General features: G+C 38.4%; 1 protein-coding gene across 5 annotated transcripts in view; it reads left to right on the forward strand.

Moving 5' to 3' along the window:
* TDRD7 (tudor domain containing 7) overlaps positions 1-24,617 on the forward strand; it is a 90,290-nt gene that overhangs the window by 34,965 nt on the left and 30,708 nt on the right. For all 5 annotated transcript variants that reach the window (XM_019949010.3, XM_019949011.3, XM_073806317.1 and 2 more), the window contains 3 exons: positions 4,710-4,783; positions 7,280-7,497; positions 21,479-22,074. In XM_019949010.3, coding sequence (XP_019804569.2) covers positions 4,710-4,783; positions 7,280-7,497; positions 21,479-22,074 — 888 coding nt within the window. The remainder of the gene's footprint in view (positions 1-4,709; positions 4,784-7,279; positions 7,498-21,478; positions 22,075-24,617) is intronic.

The following is a 24,617-nucleotide window of genomic DNA, read 5'->3' on the forward strand; positions in this document are numbered from 1 at the left end:
AACTGAATACATCCACACTACAGAATACCTCTCAGCAGTAAAAAGGAATGAACTATTGACACATGCAACAACATCAGTGGATCTCAAGGGAATTATGCTGAGTGAAAGAAGCTAATCTCAAAAAGTTACATACTATGTGATTCTGTTTATATAACATTCTTGAAATGACAAAATTATAGAGACAGAGAACAGAGAAGTAGTTGCCAAGTGTCAGGGGTTGGGGAAGGGTGAAGGGTGTGGCAATAAAGGGGTAGAAAGAGGGACCCTTGTAGTGATGGGATAGTTCTGGATATTGATTGTAGTGGTGGTTACATGGACCTATATGTGTAGTAAGATTGCACAGAACTATACACACACACGTGTATGTTTAAAACTGGTGGAATTTGAATAAGTTCTGGATTATACCAATGTCAGTTGCCTGGTTTTGATATTGTACTATGCAAGATGTTACCCTTGGGGGAAACTGGGTGAAGGGTACATGGGACTTCTATGTACATTTTTTGCAAATTCCCATGAATTTATAAATATTTCACAATAAAAGTTTAAAAATTGATAGCAAAATCTTTTTATATGGTTTTAGTTTTGAGAATTAATATAGTATATGCTTTTGTCTTTTGCCTTTCTCCATAAGAATTTTGAATTCCATATAGTTGAATGTCTTGTACATTATTGTACAATGATTTCTAGAACTACATACCTATTTGTCTTCATCTGTCTGACTTTGTATGGATTATATTTCAGACTATTTTAATTATACACTATTAAAGATGTTGTAAAACATCTTCATCAAATCTTTTTTTAAAGAGCATAATACAAATTGAAAGATACATTTAAAGAGAAATCTAAATACCATCTGGTGGCAGAGGTTATGGGCTGCCTTTCTAATTATAAAACCAAAGAAGTTGCTCTTACCAAAATAGAGCAATAGCAAAAGATTTTATTTCGAAACTTATGAAATATTAAGCAGTAATATTAAGTAGTATAAGTTATTATGAGCTTAAACTTTTTAGAGTCACCAAATCTTTAGAGTCACTAATGAAAGCTATAAATTATCTTCCCAGAAAAATTAATTTGTGCACATATACATGCATCTTTGTATACTAATGCAGGGAATACATGGGCCCCAGAAGCCCATTCTCAAAAACTCTGGTTAAGAACTCATGCCTGCTGGTTAACAAACTGGAAGGTTCTAGAAAAATAATATAACTGATATTCTCTAATATTGTAGGTATCAATCTAAGTTTACCATGTGTCTACAGTAAAATAGAAAGAGGGGCCAAAAGTGAGGATGTACGATTGATTTATGGTTTCTCTGGGAAATGTTTATTTCTAAAAAAATACAATTCATGACCGTTGTATTTTGTTAAAATGATGAGATTATTAAAATTTGGTTTTTTAATGTATTTATGCATAAAACATAGATGAGTATGGCACTGAAGACCAGGGTTCCATTAGGCCTAGAATGAGAGAAGAAATTGCTGTATGTATATTGTAGTGAGTAAGATCATGGACTTTGGATATGAATAAAGGACTGTCTGGCATTAGCCAATGGGAACCATGATTGAAAAGGCATCTTTCAAGTATTGAGTTAAAGTAAATGAACGTAGGTTTCTGAGATCTTGTAGGTTTAAAAGTCATGTACTAAATATTTACAGGAAGCATTTTCTAAAATACATTTATTGCTTTCTTCTGATTACAAAAGTACTAATGTGTATGGTATAGACAATTTGCAAAGTAGAAGAAAGTAAAAGGAAGAAAAAAGTCACCTCTAATCCAGACATAAATGTAACCATTAAAAATTAAGTTTCTACATTATTTATTTATATAAGTTTTTAAAAATACGTATTGGGTCATGATGTATATTACTATTTTATAATCTGTTTTGAAAGGCAATATATTGTGAACATTTTCCATATCATTAAGTACACATCTCTGTTATCATTTTTAGTGTCAGGCTAGTCCATTGTCCAGTCACTCATTGTTGAATATAAATGATTTTCACTATTGTAAGCAATACTACAATGAACATATTTGTAGAATGATCCTTGCATATATTCACAACTAGTTCCTTAGAATAAATTGGTAGAAATAGACTCTCTGGGTAAGAGGGTATACACACTAAGGCTTTACTAATTTGTGCTCTAAACAGATTATACCAGTTAGATTCTTCTAGAAGCATATGGGAGTGATAGTTTGCTTGTGCACTTGCCAACATTGGGCATCAGTGTTTTATTTGCTACTCTAAAAGGTGAAAAAATGTACATATGTTTTAATTTCTACTTCTTTGATTTTGATTCTTAGGGAAGTTACATTTTTTCATATGTTTATTAGCCCATTTATAGATCTTTTGTAAATTACAGGTTTTTGTCTTTTGTTGCTTTTTCTTTCTAATTGGTAAAAATGATTTATAAATTAAGGATGTTGAGCCTTTAGTCCTGTAATATGTTGGCAGTTTTACCAATGTTGGCAAGTTTGTTTAATTATGGTATTTTTGGTATACAAAAACTTTAAAATTTTCTATTTACATCTATTAATCTCTACCTTTATGGCTTCTGCCTACAGGTGTTATGCTTAGAAAAGCATTTCTACCCCCATATTATGTAGTATGTCTTCTGTTTTCTTTTAGAATTTTTATGGTTTCAGTTTTTGCATTTAAACCTTTAATTCATCCAGAATTAATTTTGTTGTATAGCATGAGAGTAGGAATCCTGTTAGCCAGATGTCCTAATATCAATTATGACATAATCCTTTCTTTCCCTGCTGGTTTGAAACACTATCTCTATCAATACTAAATTGTTATAAATATATGACTCAGTTTCTGGGCTTTCCATTTGGAATCACTGATTACCTGTCTGTTCTTTAGCAGTGCCAAACTACTCAGATTATTATAACTTTATAATAAGTGTTAATAACCTTTACTTTTTACTTGCTCCTCTCTCTGCCTCCTAATTTAGTTGGTTGCTTTTGTCATGTGCTTTTGTTAACACCTACTGCCCCTATTATAGCACTTAGTAGACTTTGTTCTTACATACAGATTCTGTCAGTTCATTAATTATCTGTTGTGTAACAGGTTATCAGGAATTTAGCAGTTTACAGCACATACTTATTATCCTGTAGCTTCTGTGAGTTAGGAATCTCAGAACCACTCAGCTAGATCCTCTGCTTCAAAGTTTCTCATGAGGTTGCAATCAAGGTATCGGCCATGGCTGGGTCAGCTGAGCAGGAATCCCCTTCCAGGCTCACTCGTGTGGTTGTTAGTACAATCCATCCCTTTTGAGTTGTCCCTTAGTTCCGTCTGGCTATTGGCCAAAGACCACCTTCAATTTCTTGCCATATAGCCCTTCCTAACATGGCTATTTGCCTCATCGAAACCAGCAAGAGACAGATTATGCTAGCAAAGTGGAAATTAGAATCTTCTGTAATCTAATTATGTATAATCCCCTCAACCTTGAAGTATCCTATTGATTAGAAGTGAGTTACTCAAAGGGAGGGGATTACACAAGGTTGTGGATACCAGAGGGGAGAATCACTGGGGGCCATCTGCTAGCTGCTTGCTACAGTCACTTTTCTCAACTATACGTGTAGTCCATGAGAATAATGGTACCTTCCTCTTGTTTAATCATTGATCATTACCCTCTGACACAATGCCTGGCATGTAATAGTAGGTCCTTAAATAAATATTTGTGGGATAATAATGTGTCTCTAATAAGTGGCGTATGTTTGAGTTGGGAGTTTTTTTTGTGGGGGGACAGTCTAAGTATTTCTTTTAAGAAACAAAATAATAAGTCTTTTATACTTACTGTTATAAAACTGGTTGGACCTCTATTATCTTATTAAGTTTGTTTTCACATGTCCCTGCAGTTTTCCTTGAACATCTTTCTTTTGCTGTGTTGACAGTTTTCTTTCCTGTGCATTAGGCCTACCAATGTTTGCATGATAGCAGTCTCTGCTGTATCCTTGCCGTACTTTCACTCTTCGCTTACATCCCTCTGCTTTCTGCTAGAGCCCTCACAGCTGACTCAAAGCAGGGGAAGATTCCAGTTTACATTTTTAGGGCTCTGGTGCAAGGGAAAGGATTGCTGTCTCCCTGCCAGTTCTGCAGAAGTAGGAACTGGATATGTTTTTGGCATCTTCTGTCATTACCCAGATGCATTAATACACAAGTGTGATGCTCTTATAATTGCAGAGCATCGTATACTAAGTAAGCTTTTGCTGGTAGCCTACAATCTGATAATTTCTTTTAGAATTAAAATATTTTGAGGAGATGTGCTTCATTTCAAAGAATTGATCTAATTTCTAGAGTATTCCATACTATTGAAAAATTGCGAAATAGATGTACTGTCACTATCACCACTAGTCCCGTACCCACCGCTGGGCAAGATGTACTCTTTGATTCATTCAATCATCCTAATCATTCTTACAGCATTCACTCTCCCTTGCATGTACCAAGCACTGCCCTAGGCACAAGAAACACAAGTAATTAAGACACTTGGGGTCTAGTGAGGGAGACAGACATGAATACAAATTATTTCACTTTGTGGGTGGTGGGGGGGGGTATTTCTTTGTCCGCATATTTAGAAAATTTTTCTACATATATCCAGCACAATTCACATAAAAATTTTTTTGGTGAGGGTATGAGGTGGGAAATCTACATTTCTTTCCTAAGTAGTTAATTGAATTTTAATTTACCTTTTTTTTTTATACCTTAGGTTTAGCCCAAAGGCATCCCTTTCGCCACCTTTTCAGATGCATCTCTCAAGAACCTGTATTAAGGAAATGAGTGGTATGTTTTCTAAACATTATTTTCGTAATACATTATGGTTTCTGGAGCCTCAGAGCCCCCCCAGAAATATCTAATGGTGGCTTTTGACATTTGTTCTCACCTTCTCCCACTTGGAATACATCTCTCCTCCCCTCTTTTTTGATTTCTTTAAGTTATGAATTGAAGTGATCTAAAGAGAAAGTAATACCTCCAAGGATATCATTATTATTCTGACTTGAGGCCTTCCTCACACCAGACCTATTCTGTTTCACTTCCACGTGGTACCTACAGAGATATTTGTGTCCCTTGTCACTCTCTTACACATTAGAGAGTAAGATTTAAAGCACATAAATAGGGGACTTCAACTCATAAAATAGTTCCAGATACTCTACCAGGTAAAATCTGGGCCCCTAAACTATGTGCATTGGCCACTAAGCATCTAAATAGGAATATAAATATATAAAATCCAAAAGGACTGTTAAGAAATCAATAGAAGACATAATAAAGTAGAAGAATCTGAAGATTAGAAGTGCACACACTCATCTTGTCTCCTTCAACCAAAGTGTAAATTCCCTGCTGTTAGACCCACCCAAGGGATACAGTATTTTCAGAAATTTTGCTGCATGAAATTTAAATGTGGTTTTAAATGATTTGCTGCTTTAAGTGTGATTCTTACTGAGTTGAAATCATTTTTTTCCAAAGGAATGTATCTCCAGTATTTCTCATGGAAATTAATTGAACAATTTGATTTTTGTTTATATCAATTACTTTTACATATGCATTTTCTGAAAAATGACTACTCAGTGAAGTCATATACCCTTTAGAGGCTGTAAATCCTTTACATTAGAATAAGCTTTTTCTGCAGAACCAGGAGGACTTGTTTCAGGAGGATTATGATTCACCCAGCAGCTGATTTACACACACTTATACATAACCTCTCCTACCTGCTGGCAGCCTAAATTGCTTCCTTGATTTGTTTAACAAAAGGTACAGAAGCTTAGCTGACTTCAGTGGCCCCACAGAGCAGGTGCATTTGCAAAGCCTCCAACTATATGTCAGCTGCTGACACTCTCTCTTTAAGGGAGGGACTGGCCAGTTCCAAGAAACTTATCTTTTCTTTCTTCCTGGTTCTTTTATATATCATTATTTGGGAAGAACTTTATAAATTAACTGTGCCTTTAATAGGAAATGTATGTGGACATCCTGGACCCTTCTGTTGGCTGAGCCAAACTAAGTCTCAGCAAGGGCAGGTCTCGTGCCCTATGGTGGGTAAAGGAGAGTCAGCATCCAGCCATACTCAAGGAACAGCTCTCCCTTTGGCTTCCTGGCATCCTCAAAGGCCAGCATCCCCAAACCAGCCTATGTGTCTCCACCAGCCAGTTTAAAAAATAAAATAAAATAAAAATTGTTGAATCCCAGCAGAAATGCTGTATGATTAAAATATGAACATATTTTGCTTATAGATGGTAATTTTTAAAATATTCTGATCTGTATCCCAGTGAAATTTAGAAAAGGTTTGGAATGAATTTCATAGTTCTTAAAATACCAGAAATATCAGCTATTGGGGACACTTAAATTTCTTTATTGCCTTAGGATGTTAACTCAGGCATTCTAAGTTTTAAATAAAAATAAATGTAAGAGAGCTAGCCAAAACTTTATAAATATTCGCTTATGAAAAATGAATGAGTTGGATTGGAGAAATAAAAACAAATCATTAATAGTTATTTATGAGCACCAAACCTTTTATTTATGTTTATAAACTGAGGCTAGGATGATTATTACAGGTGGATCAATTTTTGAACTTTCATTTATTGCTAAATTATTTTTTCTCACTAATAAAGGGAAAAATTGGGCTTCCCTGGTGACACAGTGGTTGAGAGTCCGCCTGCCGATGCAGGGGACACGGGTTCGTGCCCCGGTCCGGGAAGATCCCACATGCCGCGGAGTGGCTAGGCCTGTGAGCCATGGCCGCTGAGCCTGCGCGTCTGGAGCCTGTGCTCCGCAACGGGAGAGGCCACAACAGTGAGAGGCCCGCATACCACAAAAAAAAAAAAAAAAAAAAACCTGGACAATTATTTATTTTTTATAAAATGTTCTTTGATCTTACTATTAAGGCATTATCCTTAGGCTTTGTAAAATATAGCTTTAAATTTATCATTACATATATACCATTATTGTCTAAAATTTAACCTTTCTTAGTTGCAATTAGAAAATGATTGGTTAAATAATAAATTTCATTATTCTTTATGAGTTTAAATTAAACTATGACGAATCCTTGGAAAATAAAGGGGCTAGGTTCCCTCTCTGAGTGGCTGTTGACCTTCCTGGTTATTTCAGGGTTAAAACTTAGAATGAAATTGTCATGGTCCTGCTCTCCTAATCCTGCTCTCTTTGAAAGTCCCTTAACCCCCACAAGCCTGAAGTATAACAAAGCCTGAAGACACAAATACTAGGTAATGGGGATAATCTAAAATGTTAAGCATTCTGGTTAATTCTATCATATTTTTTAATTTAAAGATAATTTAAATCAGGCTGTTGAAAAACCAAATGTCACGCCTCCTGCCTCTTACACTTATAAAATGGATGAGGTTCAAAACCGCATAAAGGAAATACTAAACAAGCATAACAATGGCATTTGGATATCTAAGCTTCCACATTTTTACAAAGAATTATATAAAGAAGAACTTAATCAAGGAATTTTACAACAATTTGAACACTGGCCTCATATTTGCACGGTACGTTTCTTCTTATTCCTCCCTCCTGATGCCTCCTCCCTGCCCCACTTTCAGATTTTGAGTTGTTAGTAATATCACCTTTTATTTGGGGAGCACGAAGCTCTTTACATAATATTGCTTCATTAATCTTTATGACTAAGATTAACACATACTGGTTCTTATTTATAGGAGAAATATGTCACGGCTGAGGTCTGTGTGTGTTGTAATTGCTGTTTTTATAGATTTTAAGTTATTTTTAAATGCATTTAATATGTGATAATATATATACCATTTTGTATTGAGCTGTTACCAATAGATATTGATGGCTTTGTAATTTTAATAACTTGAACTTAACTGGTAATAGAACGTTTTTTGTTAGCCTCAAATTTTATATTCTTGTTCCTGAGCATTTTTAAAGACATTCAGCTGAACAAATTTTAGTTATTTTGGCTAATTATTTATAGAATACATCTAAAAAAAATTAATACAGGGTTCAGATTTAAACTATTCACAAATTTCTTTGGAGAAAAATATTGAAAAATGAGCTGACATCTATTTCCATGCCTCTTCCTATTTGAGAATCTATTATAATAAAACGATGGCTCAGAGTAGTTTATTAGAAATCTTTTAGTTCATCCAGAGATAGAGACAACTAGATTCTTAAAACAAAATAACTAATTTTTAGATGTTTCTTAATGTTTTTATTTACATAGAATATATTCAACAAAATAACTTTTAATTAGCGGTTACTTGGTGCTTCTAAGCTTATAGAATTGAATATGCATGACAATTATTGCTTGGTGGAGGGCTTTCATTTCTTTAACTTAATATATATTTTGGCCCCCAACCCTGTTGGGCAGAGTGTGGGCCACTCTCTCTTATAAGCACCTGGCCTAAAGACAGCATGTATTTTTATAACCACTTCTTCCTCCAGGGCACTGACACCCACTCCAGTCCCATGGGCTTTCCAGTCAAGAGTCATCCATCCATCCATCTATCTGTCTTATTTGTTCTTACATCATTTACTCCGCACCTGCAGGTACCATGCACTGCTTTAGGGGCTGAGACCACCTTAGGGCAATGTGATGTGCTGATGAATATACATACAGTGTGAAGTGGGAAAACAAGAAGAAATGTCAAACTCTGGAATTATGGCTGTTTCCCTACCTATAAAGTCAAGAATGATCATAAGAATGTTATCCCTGATTTATGTTGAATATGGGGTTTATTCTTGTAGTGGGAATTCCTAAGGTTGCTATTCAATTCATTCCATTTTTACTCCTTTCTGAAAAGCATATTCTCACTGGATGCAGGTTTAGCAGCATTTGAGGACCCCCTTAGGCTTCCATAATCTTGAAGGGGACTTTTGAGGTTTCACCAGGCTGCTTGATTTGAAGGTTCAGGGCCTGGAGCTCCTTTTTGGAACGCATATGGTTCTTTTATTTTTTAAATCCATAGACATTCATGAACTTATGTCTTCAATGAACTTTAAGCCCTTTTATTGTGAATATACACATAAAACTCACTATTAAGCTTCGATAGAGAAATTATCTTTAGAGTAAAAGAATTTTAAATTAACTTCACAGATTCTTCTTAATGTATTATGTTTCTGGTCACTTTGTTTTACACTGCATGATAATTACTAGTATTTGTGTAGCTTAATTTATGACTTTTGGGGGGAAATTTTCATCCTCGCTTCTCTGCATATCTGCAAAGCCTCAAAATTTCTCTTGCTAGGACTGCAGGAGAGAGAGTACCTATCTCTTTGATGTTAAGACTTTATCTAAAATGGGTGGTTTCCTACTAAATTTCAGGTGCTAAAATGACTGATTTTTAATTTTTTGGTTGCTCATATGCATCTATGTTGCATGATTATTTTCTGTCCAGGCAGTGAGGGTGGAATGTGAAGCAGAAATGTAATATATCTTTCTTATCTCCATGCTGTTTCTCTCAATTTTGAGTAGGACTGTTTAGGTGCAATCACTATCAGTTGTCAGGTATGAGAATTTACTTAGTGAAGCATTGTGTCTAGGATGACAAAAACTGCCAGTTTTAATGACATCTGTTGATATTTTTCAAAACTTTTTTTAATAGCTCTGATTTTTTTTTTTTAACAGCCTACTGGTAAACAGTTTCAAACTGTTACACCATGTTTATTTTTAGGCAGTTTTAAACAGTTACACCATGGTTAATTTCCCTTTCTTCTGACTTCTTGCTTTTCATCTTGCTGAAAAGCAGGAACACTGATAGCATGCCCAGGGCTGATTCTACTGCAAACAGGGTCAGACAGGTTAGAACACAGTGCAGAAATTTTAGGGTAAGAAAGACTTAGTAATGTGTATCTCCATGTTGTTGTGTAACTGAAGAAGAAATCTGAGTGCAGTGTACTTCTTTATTTAAAAAAAAAAAAAGTGCTTTCTCCCCTCAGTCATGTAAAATGTCCCATATAAAAATATTGAAAACTAAAATTATAAATGAAATAAAAATCACCCATCATCCTACCTCCCTGAGATAATCACTTGCAGAATTTCCATTTTAATATAGGATGGGTAGCATCAGCTCAAGGGACCAAGTAAAAGCTCTGAAATTTTACCTTCATGAAGGTTTAATCAGGTATATGCTGTAAGCCACTTTACAAGGTTGTTAGATGGTATTTTGATGCAGGCAGAAGGATGCTTTGAATCTGTTGTTCTTAACCTTTTGGATCTCTCTGACAACAAAATGTGGACTGAGAGTTTTGAAAGCTAAAGAGAATATAAAATCATATTAACAATGGTGACCCAGTTCCATAGTGTTCCTAGGCAACTTTCGAGGGAAATGGAACTTGTGCAGAAGCTGTCTTCAAAAGGCAAAGAGCCCAAGATGGCAGGCTTGACCAGTATCCTTGATGAAGGATACTGGCATCTAAGAATTGCCATTGAGTCCTAGGAGAAGGATAGCAACGTCTCTTGGCTGTTCTAAAGTGGTGGCCTTATTAATAATGTTCTCCTTAATTGTTGTATTTGGCTAGTATTTATAAAATGCTTCTGTGAGCCACCCACTGACCTGGGTGCTAAGAATAACAGTAAACAAGACAGACCTGGACCTTGCCCTTACGGAACTTACTGTCCAACAGGGAAAATAAACATTGAGCAGATAAGGGCAAGCCTGCAATAGTTATGAAGGAGAAGTGCAGGGTGCTAAGGAAACATGTAAACAGGAGGATGAGACGTAGTCTGATGAGTCAAGAAAAGCTTCCCACAGGAGGTGTCTGTTACACTAAAACCTGAGAGATGAGTTGAAGTAAGTTAGACAAAGGTGGGAATGCTGGGGAAAAGGCACCTCAGACAAAAGAAACAGCTTGTGCCAAAGCCCGAGACAGAAAAACATGGCTTTTTCAGAAAATTGTAAGAAATTCAATAAGAAGACAGTGGCTCAAGAAGAAACTCAAGAGGCAAATGGGCCAATTCACTTTATTAAAGAGTCATAATTTGGTGGAAACTTAGCGGGTCCCTGCCATGAGGTCACACAGAATCCAGAGCCTCTGGCCGACTTCAGTTTCTAGTAAAATTTCAAATCTTGTGACAATTACTGTTGAACATGAGAGATTTTGTTGAAATCCTCCACTCTGAAACATGGGTGGAGAAACGTCTCCATTCCTACCTGAGACAGAATATCTGTCTTTAGTGCCTTACCTGAAGCTGTGTGGAGAGCTGGGTGGCTCGTTTAGAGCCAGACAGGACTAGATGCACTCAGCTGAGAAGGCTCTCTGACAGTAGCCTCAAAGACCTATAGCGTAGGAGCATTGGGAGGCAACTTCAGGATAGTGGGAAACATTCTGAGTTCACCTGGAGGCACCTCAGGCCTTAATTACAAAACATAACATTTAGTGAATGAGAACATAAAATGTTGTAAATGAGAAAAAATACCTAATGACACTAATTATTCATGCTTTTATAAAAAGGTTTTACTGTTAGGCTGTATTTTATATGTCATTTTTCTGTCCATTAGAAATCACTGAGCTTTAAGTCATTTAGTCCTCTAATACCTCAGACTTTTAAGAATTCCTAAAGTTCTGGATTGTGTCAATATAGCAATTTCTGTAATATCAAAAGAGGCAACAGCAGTTCTGCCACTTACATATTTTTGTATTTTTGTATGTTCAGGAATTTGTCGTAACTTTAATTGTGGTAATTAATTATATAAGATAAAGTACCTGTCAGCCCATGCAAAATGAATTGCCTCTTTTTTTAAAGCCTAGATATTTCTGGGTTAAAAACAAATTGAATTTCTAAGGAAGCGAACATAAGTGAAACAGCAGTGATATATCCTCAGGCTTAGTGGTGTTGATACAGTCTATGCAGCCATTCCAGCAGAAGCAGCAGTGAGAAGTAAAGCTAGGACTTGAAAGTACAGCCATAATATCTAATTGGAATCCAATTTCCTTTCTAACTTTTCATCAACAAAAAGAAATATGCAATGAACACGTTGGAACAGTTTTTAAATTCAATTTCAGTGACCATCTGAATAGAAGAAAGATAAAAGAGCACTGTGGCGAAATCAGAATAGGGCAGTAGGGGAGTAATGTGACATTGCTGTTCTGGAACTTGAAACAGAAAATTACCCATAAAGCCCAATAGTACAGTAGAAAGAGTTTGGGCTTTGCAGTTAGGCTTTTGCCCTGGCCATTTCTTAGTGGTGTTACTTTCAGCATATAAATCTGGGCTTCAGTATGCTCTAAAATGTGACTGTTTCTTCCCATCTCTTAGGGTTGTTAGAATTAAGTTACACAAACTATAAACAGCTGCCAGTACAGTATAGAAACATAGCAGGTACATAGGGGACTTCCCTGGTGGTCCGGCGGTTAAGACTCCATGCTTTCAATGCCAGGGGCGTGGGTTTGATTCCTGGTTGGGGAACTAAGATCCCACATGCCGCACAGTGTGGCCAAAAAAAGAAAAAGAAAAGAAAAAAAGAAACATAGCAGGTATATAGGAAAAGACAGCTGTTATTTTTCCAGGAACAGCCTAGCTTAAATGCAAGCAAGTTAAAACCCACTGGTAATTTCCCCCCAAAAGTCATAAATCAAGCTACACAAATACTAGTAATTATCATGCAGTGTAAAACCAGAGGCATACCCAGCAAGCTCTACAGAGGAGCCTATCTCAATGAAAACAGAGGAAATGCTAAAGAGGGCAGAACAAAAGTTTAAATTGAAATATAAGAGCAGTGGATAAAGGAACTAAAACTCTTAGATGAAGTGAATTTCTGCCATCCTAGAGGAGCAGATCCTGCTCCCCACAAAGGTAATGAGAAGCATATCTAGTACCTGCTTAGCTTAGAATGCACAGTGAAAGCCACAGCTGCCAGCCAAGATCATGCCCAAAAGGTCTGCACACAGTTAGCCAGGATAATGTCTTCCTGAAGGGGACCTGTGAACAAGGGCCTAACCTTGGGCCACACTAAAGGAAAATGGCTTGAAGTTTATCCAAACATAAATGGTTGTAGTCAGCATCGGCGCGAAGTCCTTACTAGGAAAGGGATGGGAGTGAAAGAGTATTAGCCTTGAAATACATAATGTCTATAAAACTACTTACCCAAGATGGTGGAGAAAGAGTTTCTCTGGATAGGTGGTTTGTGAACAGACAGGGTACCATCTACAAAAAACCTTTTTTTTTTTTTTTTTTTTTTTTTTTTTTTTAGTGTACGCAGGCCTTTCACTGTTGTGGCCTCTCCCGTCGCGGAGCACAGGCTCCGGACGTGCAGGCTCCGGACGCGCAGGCTCAGCGGCCATGGCTCACAGGCCCAGCCGCTCCGTGGCATGTGGGATCTTCCCAGACCAGGGCACGAACCCGTGTTCCCTGCATCGGCAGGTGGACTCTCAACCACTGCGCCACCAGGGAAGCCCTACAAGGAACTTTTTACCTTTACCTTTGATTAAACCTCTGTGGAATATGCCACAAACACCTGTACTTTCTTAAACAGAAGCGACTAAAAATTATAATCCTTTCTGAATAATCTTGGGCGTAGCATGAACTGCCGCAGAGAGGGTGGCAGTTGTAGGTGGTCTGGAACACTGAATTGGGTGTTAGCTCATCTCAGTGTATTATCCTGCATGCAGTATAAGCCTCACCCACTACCCTTAGAGGCTTCAGATCTGAACCTATCAGTTTGTCTTCACTGTGGCCCAGTCAGGCCATTGGGGACCATTTCCTCATCTCTTTCTCAGTTGTCTAACTTTCCCAGCACTTCTCAGCATTAACACAAAAAGACTGAGCTCTGTAGAAGGTCATCAACCAGTCTTTCTTTCTGTGAACTTGCTAATCATAGGGTGCAAGCTTCTGGTCAGTGACTCTTTGATGTTGTAGTTGTTGCTAGGTACCCAGAGGTCTTTACTGCCTGCTGAAATTGAGTTTTTTAATTGGTTTGTTTTTGAGTTCCAAGCCACTGCTAATAGTTGGAGTGCGGGAAGGCAGGTCTCCAGGTAAACGTGATTTTACCATACTGTCTGAGGTTGGTATTGGGTGGTGAACATATAAAATGAAGTTTAGAATGTAATTTAAAGCTTCAACACAAAAAACTACTACCCAATGGAAACAAAACTGTGTCTGAATGACACCCATACAACTGCTTTGAAACTTTTTGATTTAATTGGACAATACCAATTCTGTTACAGAATCCCAAAGAAAATTCTAATTCCATAAGAAACAGTAAGTTTACCTCAGCAGCCTATGCTGCAGAGTTAGCAGGTGAGCCTTCATAGACTCAAATGAGTTTGGCTTCAAGAACTTTACAGAACAGGTAAATTAGGAAGAAGTAAAGACCTCTTAGAATTAAGAAGACAATTTCTAGGCATATAGCATGAAGACTTCTATTTGTGTGAACTTACAGGGCTCCTGAAGAAGTTGATATTTTAAGCCCTTGAGTCTCACATCTACCAAACCTAATCTGTCAACTCCAAACTTACAAAAACTCAGAGGGATGTGAGAGAAGTATCTCATTCAAGTTGTGATTCAAAATGAAGCAGAAATCAAGCTAAATATAATGAACTTGTGGGAATAGAAAGTTTAAGGCATGTTAGATACTAGAATCTTCTGATGATCACCAGAGGAGATGGCTTGAACTCCATGGTGTAAGGAGTTAATCCTTTAGGTTACTACCTGTCTCTGCTGTTGGGAGGTGGAGGTAAGGACCCATACATAGTAAATCTATGGAGTTCCAGGTCATGCCAGTTTCCAGTCATTGGACTGGCGATTTTTTGGGTGAATATCCAAAACCAAACACAAAACTGAAGAGCCACAAAACAATGAAACCGTGGAAGAAAATGGCAGGATTATGATCCTGAGTCTTCTCCTATAGAACAGGAGGCCTTTTGACCCCCTTCTCAGGTATGTACCTGAATCAATTAGACTACAGGAACTATTGGGTTGGCCAAAAAGTGCCTTCGGTTTTTAAGTAAAAATAAAAGGCACACTTTTCATTTTCACCAAGAACTTTATTGAACAACGTACTCACCCTTTTGTTCCACTACTTTCTGCCATTTTTCAGGCAACTTCATAATTCCATCTTCCCAAGATTTTTTATCTTTTTGAGCAAAGAACAGTTCCAGGTGCCTTTTACAGTCTTCCAGGGAATTGAAATTTTTTCCATTAAGAAAATTTTGTAAAGACCTAAATGGAAATTCGAAGGTGCAATAATATCTGGTGAATACGGCGGATGAATCAGAACTTCCCAGCCAAGCTGTAACAGTTTTTGCCTGGTCGTCAAAGAAACATGTGGTCTCACGTTATCCTGATGGAAGATTATGCATTTTCTGTTGACTACATGTCAACATGTAGTCATGTTCTGGACGCTTTTTGTCAAGTGCTGGTTTCAGTTGGTCTAATTGGGAGCAGTACTTGTTGGAATTAATCGTTCGGTTTTCCTGAAGGAGCTCATAACAGAGGACTCCCTTCCAATCCTACCATATACACAACATCACCTTCTTTGGATGAAGACCAGCCTTTGGTTGGTGGTGGCTCATTTTGCTTGCCCCATGATCTCTTCCGTTCCACGTTATTGTACAATATCCACTTTCCATCGCCCGTCACAATTTGTTTTAAAAAACAGAACATTTTTATTACGTTTAAGTAGAGAATCAAATGTGGAAATATGGTCAAGGTTTTTTTCGCTTAACTTATGTGGAACCCAAACATCAAAGCGATTCACATAACCAAGAAGGTGCAAATGATTTTCCATGCTTTATTTGGATATTTGAGTATGTTGGCTATCTCCCACGTGGTATAACGTTGATTATTCTCAATGAATGTCTCGATTTGATCACTATCAACTTCAACTGGTCTACCCGACCATGGAGCATCGTCCAGCGAGAAATCTCCAGCACAAAACTTTGCAAACCACTTTTTAAAATTTATTTATTTATTTTTGACTGCGTTGGGTCTTCATTGCTGCGCACGAGCTTTCTCTAGTTGCGGCGAGTAGGGGCTACTCTTCATTGCAGTGCGTGGGCTTCTCACTGTGGTGGCTTCTCCTGTTGCACAGGATGGGCTCTAGGCACGTGGGCTTCAGTAGTTGTGGCTCATGGGCTCTAGAGCACAGGCTTAGTAGTTGTGGCACACAGGCATAGTTGCTTTGCAGCATGTGGGATCTTCCCGGACTAGGGCTCGAACCCATGTCCCCTGCATTGGCAGGCAGATTCTTAACCACTGAGCCACCAGGGAAGCCCCGCAAACCACTTTTGATATGTTCAATCAGTCACAGCACCTTCTCCATACACTGCACAAACCTTATTTTTGCGTTTCAGTTGCATTTTTACCTTTCTTTAAATAATAAAGCATGATATGTGGAAAATGTTGCTTTTTTCTTTCATCTTCAGTATTAAAATGGCTACACAAAAATTCACCAGTTTTGATAAGTCTTTTTTTAAATGCACACTGATATGACGACTGTCACAATACAATCTAACAAAATCGTTTCAATTGAAGTTAAAAACAACTAAGTGCTACTAGAACCATCGTTCGGAAAAAAACAAACGAACCTTTTGGCCAACCCAATAGAAGTTGTAAAAGCACCCTCCTGAAAGATCCAACTGGAATGATTAGCAGCTGATTATCACACTAAGGAAATAATAAAAGCCATGTTTCAAGTAGCTATTGACTTACCTTGGTCATTTATGAAGGCCAGAAGACAGCTGTTCTGTTTTGGGGGGTGAGACAAGAGAACAGCATGTAAATCTGGTCAGATGTACCAGAGCACAGTGAAGAGTGGACACCATACTGTAACCCACATTCCAGCAATTTCTTGCCTTTGGGAAGATTCTCATAGGCTGGGAATAGATATAGTAATAGGTGTTGTTTCTAAGCCCATTGACCAGAAAATTAAAAAGAAGACACATGTTCTGGAGGACAGATGGTGATCACATTGGAATGCCTGAGAAAAGCAAATTTTCACTTTCATGAAAAATTTAAAACAAAGAGTTTAAGTTGAAAAAAATTACATTTGTCTTAAATTACATATATTTTAAATTCTATACAATATGAGTTTCATGATCTTTTCCTTTGAATTGAGTAACCCTTCAGCTATTCTCCAAAGATTGGCTAATGACGTACGTGGACCAGGCATATTTTCCATGTCACTAAATTATCCATGAATAGTTGTCTAACATGTTGAAGAACATCTGCATCAACTCCAGTTAGTGTCAGGTTCTGTTCCTAAAGTCAGGCTTATGTTTAATCTTAGTAGATGCTAATTTGAATTTAAAGAGGCCAAATTACTAGAGAACAAAGTGGAATTAGGCACATAACTGGCCTATGAGATCAAGAAGAAGCCAGTAAAAATTGGAAAGTGGCTACAATTCAAGGAACTAGTCATTTGGGGATTGCTGGGGGCTGGGGTAGGGTATCTACTTTAAACAATGAAAATAAAACTGCTGAGGAAACAAACCTGCCTTCTAGTTCAGATGATTATTTGGCCATTGTTTGTACTTTGAATAAACTCAGGCTTATTGGTCAAAAATCTACTTTATAGGCTGACTGGCAAAGCTTGATATAAATGCTACTGGAAAAGCTTGATATAAATGCTCCAGACAAAGCCCTGGAAGCTTACTACTTCCAGGTGATCTTTAAGCATTATTCTGGAATAAAGGCCAGAAAAATGGGAATTCTTCTCTTGTCCTGACCAAATTCACATCAAGTGGACCTAATATTCATAACTTCTGTTAAGGTAGTAATCCCCGGGCTTCCCTGGTGGCGCAGTGGTTGAGAGTCCGCCTGCCGATGCAGGGGACACGGGTTCGTGCCCCGGTCCGGGAGGATCCCACATGCCACGGAGCGGCTGGGCCCATGAGCCATGGCTGCTGAGCCTGCGCATCTGGAGCCTGTGCTCCGCAGCGGGAGAGGCCACAACAGTGAGAGGCCCGCATACAGCAAAAAAAAAAAAAAAAAAGTAATCCCTAGTTAGAAGAACTCAGTGTGCTGGCCATGTTCAGAGGTCATGTTTAGAGGTTTGACAGGTTTGACAATTACATTGTTAGGTAATTGGTCCTGATTGCATCTAAAGCACAGGTAGGAATGGAAGCTTTGGGGCCAAGAGTGGGGGAGATTAGTAAACAAACATTGAAGTATCTCCTATTCCCAGTTAATTTATTGGAAAGCAAAGGATCATTAAACTGAAGAACTGTTGCCCTCTTTTGGGTTAGAAGAAGCCATGTGGACAGGTAGGACATGTGGCTTGTGAGAGTTATTTTAGATGAATAAGATGGACTATATTCCATTGAAATTAGCCTCTGCCATCCACTTCAGAGAAGGTGTTGCAAAGAGTTGAGAAGATGTTGCTAGGTGAAGACTGAAGAAGGGTTTTAAGATGGGCCCAGCAGGCTCAGCTGGCTTTGGATATGGAGGACTGCCATGTCTAAATCTAAAATTGTACTAACCGGGATTCTTTTTTTGTTTTTTTAATGTCTTTATTGGAATATAATTGCTTTACAGTTGTGTTAGTTTCTGCTTTATAACAAAGTGAATCAGCTATACATATACATATATCCTCATATCTCCTCCCTCTTGCGTCTCCCTCGCACCTTCCCTATCCCACCCCTCTAGGTGGTCACAAAGCACCGAGCTGATCTCCCTGTGCTGTATGGCTGCTTCCCACTAGCTATCTATTTTACATTCGGTAGTGTATTTATCTCCATACCACTCTCTCACTTCCTCCCAGCTTACCCTTGCCCCTCCCCGTGTACTCAAGTCCATTCTCTACGTCTGCGTCTTTATTCCCGTCCTGCCCCTAGGTTCTTCAGAACCATTTTTTTTAGATTCCATATGTATTTGTTAGCATACGATATTTGTTTTTCTCTTTCTGACTTACTTCACTCTATATGACAGTCTCTACGTCCATCCACCTCACTACAAATAACTCAATTTTGTTTCTTTTTATGGCAGAGTAATATTCCATTGTATATACATGCCACATCTTTTTTATTCATTCATCTGTTGATGGACACTTAGGTTGCTTCCATGTCCTGGCTATTGTAAATAGACCTGCAATGAACATTGTGGTACATGACCCTTTTTGAATTATGGTTTTCTCAGGGTATATGCCCAGTAGTGGGATTTCTGGGTCGAATGGCAGTTCTATTTTTACTTTTTTAAGGACCCTCCATAGTGGCTGTATCAATTTACATTCCCACCAACAGTGCAAGAGGGTTCCCTTTTCTCCACACCCTCTCCAGCATTTATTGTTTGTAGATTTTTTGATGATGGCCATTCTGACTGGTGTGAGGTGATACCTCATTGTACTTTTGATTTGTATTTCTCTAATGATTAGTGATGTTGAGCATCCTTTCATGTGTTTGTTAGCCGTCTGTATATCTTCTTTGGAGAAATGTCTATTTAGGTCTTCTGCCCATTTTTGGATTGGGTTGTTTGTTTCTTTGATATTGAGCTGCATGAGCTGCTTATAAATTTTGGAGATTAATCCTTTGTCAGTTGCTTCATTTGCAAATATTTTCTCCCATTCTGAGGGTTGTCTTTTCATCTTGTTTATGTTTTCCTTTGCTGTGCAAAAGCTTTTAAGTTTCATTAGGTCCCATTTGTTTATTTTTGTTTTTATTTCCATTTCTCTAGGAGGTGGGTCAAAAAGGATATTGCTGTGATTTATGTCATAGAGTGTTCTGCCTATGTTTTCCTCTAAGAGTTTTTTATAGTGTCTGGCCTTACATTTAGGTCTTTAATCCATTTTGAGTTTATTTTTGTGTATGGTGTTAGGGAGTGTTCTAATTTCATTCTTTTACATGTAGCTGTCCAGCTTTCCCAGCACCACTTATTGAAGAGGCTACTAACTGGGATTCTGTATGACAAGTGAAAAACTTACATAGAAATAGAATTCTGTTTTATTTTTCCATTTTCTCAAAAAGTATATTTCTCAAATCTTTTCTGGATACCCAGTCTGTGTCCTTGTATCTTAAGTGTCTTAAAGCACAGTGAAGCTAGGCATTTTAAGATTCCAGGTTTTAAAATGTGAGTCTTTGGAGAGGTAGGCTAACCATTGAGAGCAAAATGAGGAGTGTCCCAAATGTTTGTGTTTCCAGCCTTAACATTAAGGACACAAATTGTGAATATCATATAAATACCATCCAGAGTGTCACACGGTGTCAGCAGGGTCAACTGTATTTATGTTCTCTCTTCCTAAGCATTATATAGAAAATTAGTAAATGAAGTCAATGTTCTTTACTGACAAGCTACCCACCCAGCAACTTTAATATTCTGTTCTTCTTGGGGAAGGGGGTACTTCTTGTAAGCTTGTATTATCACCTTAGTGGTCTGGATAGCCTCCTAAGGTCTTAAATTTCAGCTAAAGAATAGGTGAATAGGATCTGACAGAATAGAAGATTTCAGAGGGCTATGAGTACTAACTTCAGTCTAATCGGAAATTGAGAAATTCTTTTTGTAAAGGACCAAGTAATAAATATTTTAGGTTTTGCAGGCCAAGAGCTATGTGACTGTCACCCATAGTCTGGCACAACTACCCGACTCTGCCATTGTAGTGCAAAAGCAGCCATATGCACTACACAGAGAATGGCTGGGGGCCAATAAAACTTTGTTGATGCACACTGAATTTCATATCATTTTCATGTCACAAACTAATTCTTTTGATTTTTTTTTCAGCCATTTAAAAATAGAAAAACCATTCTTAGCTCATGGGCTATGGAAAAACAGGTGGCACGCTGCATTGGGCTGCAGCCAGTGGTGTGCTGACCCCTGGTCTAGAAGTGGAAAGGCTTAGAACTTGGAAAAATGGTGCCATACATCAGTTTCTCTTTTCCTCCTTCTCTCATATTGAAGCCGTGCCTCTCTGGAGTGTTATGAGAAGAAAATTAGAAATTGGATGGTATACAACTGCTGGGCATTCTTAAGTCTTGTTCATTAGAGGGACAACACTTTTAGCTAACTTTCTACTGTAGTTGTCGGAAAATGTGTGCCTTACCTCTGGACTGACCTTCCTACATAATGGAAAGCTGAGGGTTTTCTCAGGACACTACAGGAAGAAGAGAGACAGCACCTCAGTTTTGCCTGAATATTTCCTAGCTTTCTTCCCAGTGGTTTATTCCTGACAGTTCTAATACCTGTTCATGGTTTCATTCCTCCTTGTATTCTGTCAGTTTTGTAAGCTGTTGCTTTGTATTTGTTAGAGAAACTAGGTGAGACAAAACTACTTGTCAGAGAAACTAGGTGGTGTACAGGGCAGAAGCTCTCATGATTTCCTAGGGTTATTGGAGGTCAGGTGCTTCACATGGGAAATTCATACTATTTCATTTCCCTGCTTGTTACTGAAATGTGGTGCATGATCATGTTTGCAAGTGAAGGCAGTGTATTAAAGTCTTAGTGACTGAGAAGAGTAAAATGTACAATTTTGTGTTCTCTTCATAAATTTGAAAAGTGTTTCTCTCAAATTTAAAATGCATTAATGTGCTCTCAGGTTGTTTTTAGCCATTAAAATATCTGTCATTTGCTGTATTTAAAAATTTCAGGTGGAAAAACCTTGCAATGGTGGTCAAGATTTACTTGTTTATCCAGCTAAGAGAAAGCAGCTTTTGAGAAGTGAACTGAATGCTGAAAAAGTGCCACCATCCCCACTACCTGCTCCAAAACAAATACCACCACTCAAAGGGTGTCCAACAGTTATGCCAGGAGACTTTAAAGAGAAAGTTGAGGAGCTGCTGGTGAAATACTCAAGTGGTCTTTGGGCCAGCGCACTCCCCAAAGCATTTGAGGACATGTACAAAGTGAAATTACCTGAGGATGCCTTAAAAAATCTTGCCTCGCTTTCCGATGTATGCACCATAGACTACATTTCTGGAAACCCTCAGAAGGCCATTCTCTATGCTAAACTTCCACCACCCACTGACAAAATCCTAAAGGATTTAAAGGATGCAGAGCAAGCACATGGAGATTATGATGTCAAGTCTGTGATTGAACAAGAATATTTACAGATAGAAAAAAACATTACCAAAAGTACCGATACCTTTATGGAGACTGTAACAATTCCTCCGTTAATCATTCCAACTGAGGCATCCCCATCTGTACTGGTGGTTGAACTGAGCAACACAAATGAAGTGGTTATCAGGCAAGTTTTATTTTCTAATTCTTTAGAATCCTAGTGTACTGTTGCTACTTGGCTATTCTTCATATAGATGCTGGTTGAGGAAGAATAATATATTTTTAGTTCTATAGAGTTATATTGAAGTATAATGTTTAAAATAACTATTTTTGCGAGAAAAGATTTCCTACAGTTTTAAAATTTGAAATGATGATATGGTCTGAACATGAAAATAATCTATGTCAAAAGCATAATGGTAACTGTATAAGTCAAGAGCAATACCTAGTCCATAGAAAGAGCAATCACCCACTAGGTAGGTAATACTGTTTAATCTGGGATTACGTAGTGTTTCCTAAAAGTCAGAATAGCTAAGCACCGCCTTCTAGTGTAATGCATCAGATTAGCCCTCTGGTTTCTCGAGCCTTTTGATATCATTGCCTGGGAGAAGGAGTTATTGCCTAAGTGGCTAATAATAACTGGAATTCCAAAAAACAGTTCGGTTCAGGCACTTGATGTGGACTTTTGGAGGAAATGTAGAATACATAGAAAATGTTGAAAGACTATAATTTGCTGTTTCTGACTTGGGATGAAGAATGGTAACCACTGTAGCTGGATCTCTGGAGGCAGCAGCCCAGAGAGGTGTGGCTGTGGCTGGAGCAGAACAGAATCCAGGCTCCTTCACCCAAAATGTCCCTGTGCGTTGGACTCTTACTCTTCCCAAGGATCATAGCTGAGCTGGGAAGATCCAATGAAAGGCCACAAAAAATAATCAAAGTCCTATACAGCAAACCTACTGAAGCTTTTCTGTTTGAACAAACTAAGTCTGATGATGAAGTGAGAATCAAGTATCTTAGGACGTTCAAACTAGAACATGTAGGAGCTTTGTTGAGGTCCTTTTTATAGAGGGGTGGTAAATGTATAGAGCTTTTATTCTAAGATGTGGTATGGCCTGAAGATAGGAATAGCTTGCTGAGGGTTAGGGTTCCTACTGTGGGTCACTAATAAACTGAGGTAAAGGAAGGATGTTGAGGAGTACATTGCTAACTTTTACCATTTGACATTATAAAGAAAATCTAAATCTGCTTCCTTGGCAGGATCCTTTGGTATCTGTTACCAGTAGTCATTGGTGCCACTTTCAGAGAGCCAAGCACCCAGCACTGGACTGGATGAATCATGTGATTTCTTACGTTCTTCCCAAGATCTGGCAAGAATCTGGATCAGTTCCAGGGCTTCAATAGGATGGGGGTTAAATCTACTCCAGGATGATTAGGTCCAGGGTCCTCAGGTTATCTAGATCCCTTTTTCAGTATAAGTTAGAATCCCAGAGCCGGCATTCTACGTGTTCATTAGGGTGGCTGGCAACCAGCAAGCATGATGGGTAATGTCTGCCCTTAGGTTGCCCCTAGGTCATTAGTGTCTCCCCACCACCCTGACCCCAGCAGGCTGAGCCCTATTCTACATCCACACCTTTACCCAGGCAGTAGACTCTGGAAACTAGTAGGCTTGTGACTCATAAAAGTTACAGGGAGGTGCCGTGGCAGGACCCTTAGGTCAAGTATGGGAATCTGTTGTCTCCAGTCTAAAAATTAACTTTGTAAAACTTTGTATTTATGGCATATCTAAATTGGCCTGCATATCATTCTTTGTTCACTTGCTCAGGTAATTTGGGGATAATGTATGACCTTATTCTTGCCACTACCCACTCTTATACCAACTGTCATATTACCTCCTTACCCCGCCCAGGCATCGTTCTCTGTTGGTGGCTACAGAGAGCAGAAGCTGCCTGCAGATCTCATGCTGCTTCTCACCACCTCCCTCCTCCCTGGCAGGAGCCCATGCTATGCAGACTACCAGACCACAGGCTACAGCCTAGGCCTCTGCCAGTTGAGCTCCCAGGACTGTAGCAGCGCTACCAGGAGGCCCCATGAGACTCCAGGTCCCAAGGAAATGGGCACTTGAGCAGAGCTGCAGATCTACTAGGAGACTCCAGAGCCAAGAGTGCAGCTGTATTCCAGGCAGTACCCTAACATTTGTAAAGCTCAGTAACCTTAAATGATAGAGTATGACAAAGCTTTTACAGCTGTTTCTGGAGTGAATAATATGCATGTCATATTTTGTTTTAAAATGGCCATTGCCTCCAAAAGAGGCATTATTTCCACATTGTGTAGGGCTTTTAAAAGCTTTTTTTCCTCTAGTAACAAATAGGTTGACTCTGGTTTCTTCTGTCCTGCTGATAGTTACCAAAAATACAGGAAGATACTCCTAAAAGGAATAGTTTCTGAAAGCTGTATAGGACCACTTGAGCCCTGAGTAGAAGCTAGAACAGTTCAAAGAGCAATGTTCTTGTGGCATATCCCCCATCTCGCTGGCCAGGTGATTCTGGTGCTGGTACAGCATAGCCTTCAAACTCAAAAGGCTTCATCCCATGGCTGAGATAGCTCCTGTTAAAGGAGCCAGGTTTGATTTGCCAGGTTTTCCATCCTGGAAGGAGGCCTTTGTTGGAATCGTCTCTGAAGACTAAAGGACAAGGAAGCAGCAGCCTATTTATGGCAGAAAGCAAAACAGTATGT

This window comes from Tursiops truncatus, chromosome 6 (genome assembly GCF_011762595.2).
Source record: "Tursiops truncatus isolate mTurTru1 chromosome 6, mTurTru1.mat.Y, whole genome shotgun sequence".
Taxonomy (NCBI): domain Eukaryota; kingdom Metazoa; phylum Chordata; class Mammalia; order Artiodactyla; family Delphinidae; genus Tursiops; species Tursiops truncatus.